At 35.0% G+C, this 4476-nt stretch overlaps 1 protein-coding gene across 3 annotated transcripts in view; it reads left to right on the top strand.

Moving 5' to 3' along the window:
* Positions 1 to 104: 104 nt before the first annotated feature.
* The window catches only part of COQ3 (coenzyme Q3, methyltransferase), a 29653-nt gene continuing 25281 nt past the window's right edge, over positions 105 to 4476 (top strand). Inside the window, exons 1-2 of one of the 3 annotated variants that reach the window (XM_042939431.1) lie at positions 105 to 2060; positions 3219 to 4261. In XM_042939431.1, the coding sequence (XP_042795365.1) occupies positions 4153 to 4261 (109 nt within the window). In that variant the 5' untranslated portion in view covers positions 105 to 2060; positions 3219 to 4152. The other 2 variants (XM_042939432.1, XM_042939433.1) reach the window with 2 other exon arrangements.

Below are 4476 nucleotides of genomic sequence, written 5' to 3'. Positions count from 1 at the left end.
CTCTTGCACCTTAATTTTATGATTTTAATCTAAGGAACGTACTTTTATAAAAAGGCAGCTGGAATTTTGTATAACAGGTTTTAAAGGTACTTCCTCTCATCTCCCCCAAAGAAAATGGTTTTAACTTAATAGTTTGTCAAAGTTTGTAAACTGTACCCATGGATTTTTTTGTCAAATTCCAACTTTTAAGGGTGTGGAAGAGGGCCAAAAATAGATCTTTACTTTTCATTTGGAAACATTTGACAGGTTTCTAAACTTTTCTTCCTATTTTGAGGATTTTTGAGTAATATATTCTCTGTGTATAAAGTATGGTTTACTTCTGTACAGTGAAATTGCTGGAATCAATCAAGCCAGTGCACATAAGAAACAGTTGTGTTTGACCCTCATAGTCAAGTCTGGAACTCTATTCTGCAGTTATCCACTTCTGTTTTAGAAGCATATTTTAAACACTGGGTTACTACAGAAATAAGACTCACAATCCAATATATTTATTTATATTTTTAAAATATGACCTCAACTCAGTGGAGGAATGCTGTATTATGCAGGTTTGTGTCAATTTCATAACATTAAAATGGTCTGGTTTTGTCAGTTTCTTAACAATTATGATCAGTGAGTGGTCTAGCTATTTAAGACAGTCATAACTTACAAGTAAAATGAGGCTCTGCAGGCATTTAAATGCTCAACTGCTTTCAGGGTCTGTTTTACGTGATTATTCAGTTTTGCAACAATAGTCAGATACTTCTCTGAAAACAAATGCTTTTAAGTTTTAATTTAAAAAGAAAAGAGCAGGTGCAGGTCACAGGAAAGTTTTAAAGTATGCCTTCTTACCAGCAATAGTTCATTTTAAAATAAGCCAGAGTTTTGCCATGATCAGTGTTTCTTCAAAATGAAGGTAGAAATAGATTTGTAAGTGTGCTCTTGTACCTCTACATAGGTTCTTAAATAATTTTGAGCAGTTATGCATTTATCTAGAGGAAATAAATCAACTGTGAATAAATGCATGTTTACCAAAATGGTTGTTTTACAGTGCATTTAGTTCTGATATTTATAAAGTTGATATTTCACAGAATAACTTTTAAATAGTTTGGAATTCTATATAGTTTAGACATCAGTCACATGTGGAGACAAAATGAAAATGTGCAATATTTTTTATGTAGGTGAGCTAACACAGTGTACCTAATTACAGAATTAATTATCAGATTAATTTGTAATAGATAAGTTGTATAACATTTTCATATCTTAAAATGTTTTTTAGATCAATCTTCAGGTGAAATAATATTTTCAAAATAAAATTCTACAGAAAAGTTCTGTTGGCTATGATATGCACATTTTTGGGCAAGATAAATGATTAGAGCCAAAAATAGTATTTGACAGTTTTATTACTCTGCCATAATATGCAAGCTTCTTATTTAAATCTGTAGATATTTTTTAAAACACACTAATGATATATGTGATTATTAGTAGATACATCAGTGTTATAATTAGATACTTAGGTTTTTCAGATTTTTATGGATAATTTAGGGAATTCATCACTTCACTGACATATAATGAAGTATGTTTACCTTAGTGGTAAGATTTTATAAAATAGGGCTTCCGTGATTTGGGATATGAATGCTAACACACATAAGTTAACTAGATACATAATTTGGTTATGAAATCTAAAATGACACCACCACAAAATCAGTTTCAATTTTTGAGACAATCATTGGTCTGAATTGGTTAATAAAACTGTCTTGAGGTTCTCTTAAAGTATTTCTAGTGTATTAATCATACTTGTTTTTGTGGAACGGGGTAAACCACACCATCAAGTGAATAAAATGTAACTTGGAAGAGGTAATTACAAGATTTGTTTCATGAAGGCCCCAAAATATAAATAAAGACTGGTGTGGAATCACAGTGTATATGTTTTCTGCCATTGTAAAATGTCTTGTTTTAGCATCTGTTTAATGGTATAATACACAATAGGTGAACTTCCCAAACATAGTCTCTTTTTTTTTTTTTGTTTAGTGTCTAAGTCATTGTTTCTTCAAAGAAACAAATGAAGTATAATTAATCAGTAGGTGAGATTTCTTCTTTTATGTGGGAATTTTTAAAAAGGAATTGTATGAGGTCCAAAGCTCCTGTAATATTGTCTTGGAAACGTTTACATTTTAACGGATTTTTCTTCTCTTATATACATTAAAGTCTATTTTCATTTGTTGAAGTTTCTAAAATGTACTAATCATGGTTTGATGGAAATATTATTAGATCCGTTGAATTGTTCTGACTCTGCTGCTTAATTTATTTTGGACAAATCATTTAAACACAGTGGGCTTCAATTTCTTCAACTGTAGAAGGGGGGGATTAGATTATTTTTAAGGTCTTGAATACTTCTAGCTCTTAAAAGTTTTTCAGTTTTAAGTGGAATTTGGCTGTAATGTCTAATCCTGAATGAGAAAATAGGCTTTTTATTAACCCTTATAACTCGTGTGAGGAGTTTCATTTTATACCATAAAGATTTGCCAGATGTGCTCTAGAGTTTTCCTGTAAATATACAAAGATTAAATCTGCCACACTCTGATTATGGTAATGTAAGTAAAAAGGAAATTATCCTGAGTTACCAATTTATGTGTAAATATGAATATTTACCAGTTAAACTCTTGAGCTGATGCAAATTATTTCAAAGGGATAAAGTTATTAGATGTAAAGGAGTAGTACTTCACACTTAATTTGGAAGAGAGAAGTTTTTATAAAATGGAATTTCAAAATATTAAGTAAATTTTCAGTTTTTATGGTAAAATAAATTGTAGATGCTGGTTTACAACACATGGGTGAGACACCATAGCAGTGGTCTGGGAAATACCTCCAGCAATGGCCACACACCACATTACAATTGCTAGTCTTTCCAGCACAACTCTGGTTGAAGTGTCATTGGAAAAGGCTTTTCGGTATTTTCAGAAAAAAGTACTATGAGCTAGTTTTGCTTACCTGGACCAAACTGGTGGGTATTCAAGAGGTTTTTGTTTCCTGTCAGTATTAAAGGCAAATCACTGATTGCCTTTGTTGTTGAATTGAAAAGGTAGTGGGGAAGGGCCTGAAGCCCAAGGAAGTGGTACATTCAAATAAAGCATATTTAAATAAAGCTTTTAAAACTTTTAAAATCATACTTGCACTTTGCTTTTTCCTTGTATCTGTCATTCCAACAAGTATAACACATGCTAAATGTTCTTTTGTGCCAGAGCTTTGTGCTGTCATTTGGAGAGATGGTCATGTGTCCTGAGAGAGGAACTCTGAAGAGGACATAACTGAAAAATCTGCAGCCACTCTTAGGAGGAGGTCAATATTTTATTAAGAAGCCTTAAGTGAAAGACTATTACTGAGCAAATTTCTGAGTAAATTTCACTAATTCAAGGAATCCTTTACCAAATTGACCCTGCCTGTTGAAAATGTACAATGATTTTTTTTTTTTTTTTTTGCCTTGGAAATGTGTCATTGCTCTTACTCAAGGAAGAGCTTTTGTACATTTGGAAGTAAAGTGTTACTTTACTCACCGTTTTAGCTTTCAATGAAGTTTGCCTAGCTCGGGTGATTAATAGCCCTACTACATAATGTATGCCCTGTCCAGAATATTGTCAGGTCACTTGAAGAAACTATTTTCAATTTAGACTTTTAGCCCTCTGTGACATTTGAGGGCCTTGAAAGGGGAAACAATTCTACACCCTTAGGAAAGAAATGCTTCCATGCTTTTGTGATTCTAAGGGTCAGTGGCACACAATCGTCTAAATGTCTTTGGGAGACCTCTGTTAAATATGAAATAAAGCTGTACGGGAATAAAAGCTAGTTTACATAGTACGAAGTAGTGTCATGTATGACTACTTTGGCCATGAGGTTTGAGGTGGTCATATAGAAATAGGCATAATAGAGACTTGAAGTTCTTTTATAATAGAAACATTTACTATTTTATTATATAATTACTACATAATGTTTTACTATATTGCGTGCACAATTTGGATTTGAGCGTGAAGAGGAACTATCGTCCTACGTATATGTAACACCCATTAATGCAACCATGGTTTTAGAGTGGCACCAGACAGTGCGAGAGTGGGTCGGAACCTTTCTGTTGCGGATCTTTTGCGGGAGGGACCGGAAAAGAGGTGGGTCCTTTCACGCACGATGTGGGGAGGCAGCAGGCTAAGCTGCTCGGGGAATCGTTTTTTAGGAGTGGTTCTATCCAGGTACCGGGGCACACAGACTGAGTGTACTCGTTTAATCACGTCAGCAGGTGAGTGTCACTTTAACCCTGTCGGCCGGGTGGAGGTCCCTCACACATAACCCACCGGGCGGGCAGGCTGTTCTGCGCAGGCGCGGGAGAGGGCGGCGGGCTGTCGCTGAGCCCCGTGCAGGGTCACACCGCTAAGCTACTTTCGGTCCTGCGCTCTCTGTCCGTTGAACGTCCGGCCTGGGCTCTCGCCCTGCCCTTCCTACAGGTTGGGAAAA

The sequence above is a fragment of the Panthera leo genome, chromosome B2 (assembly GCF_018350215.1).
Source record: "Panthera leo isolate Ple1 chromosome B2, P.leo_Ple1_pat1.1, whole genome shotgun sequence".
Taxonomy (NCBI): domain Eukaryota; kingdom Metazoa; phylum Chordata; class Mammalia; order Carnivora; family Felidae; genus Panthera; species Panthera leo.
This window is presented reverse-complemented; position numbering and strand designations above follow the sequence as displayed.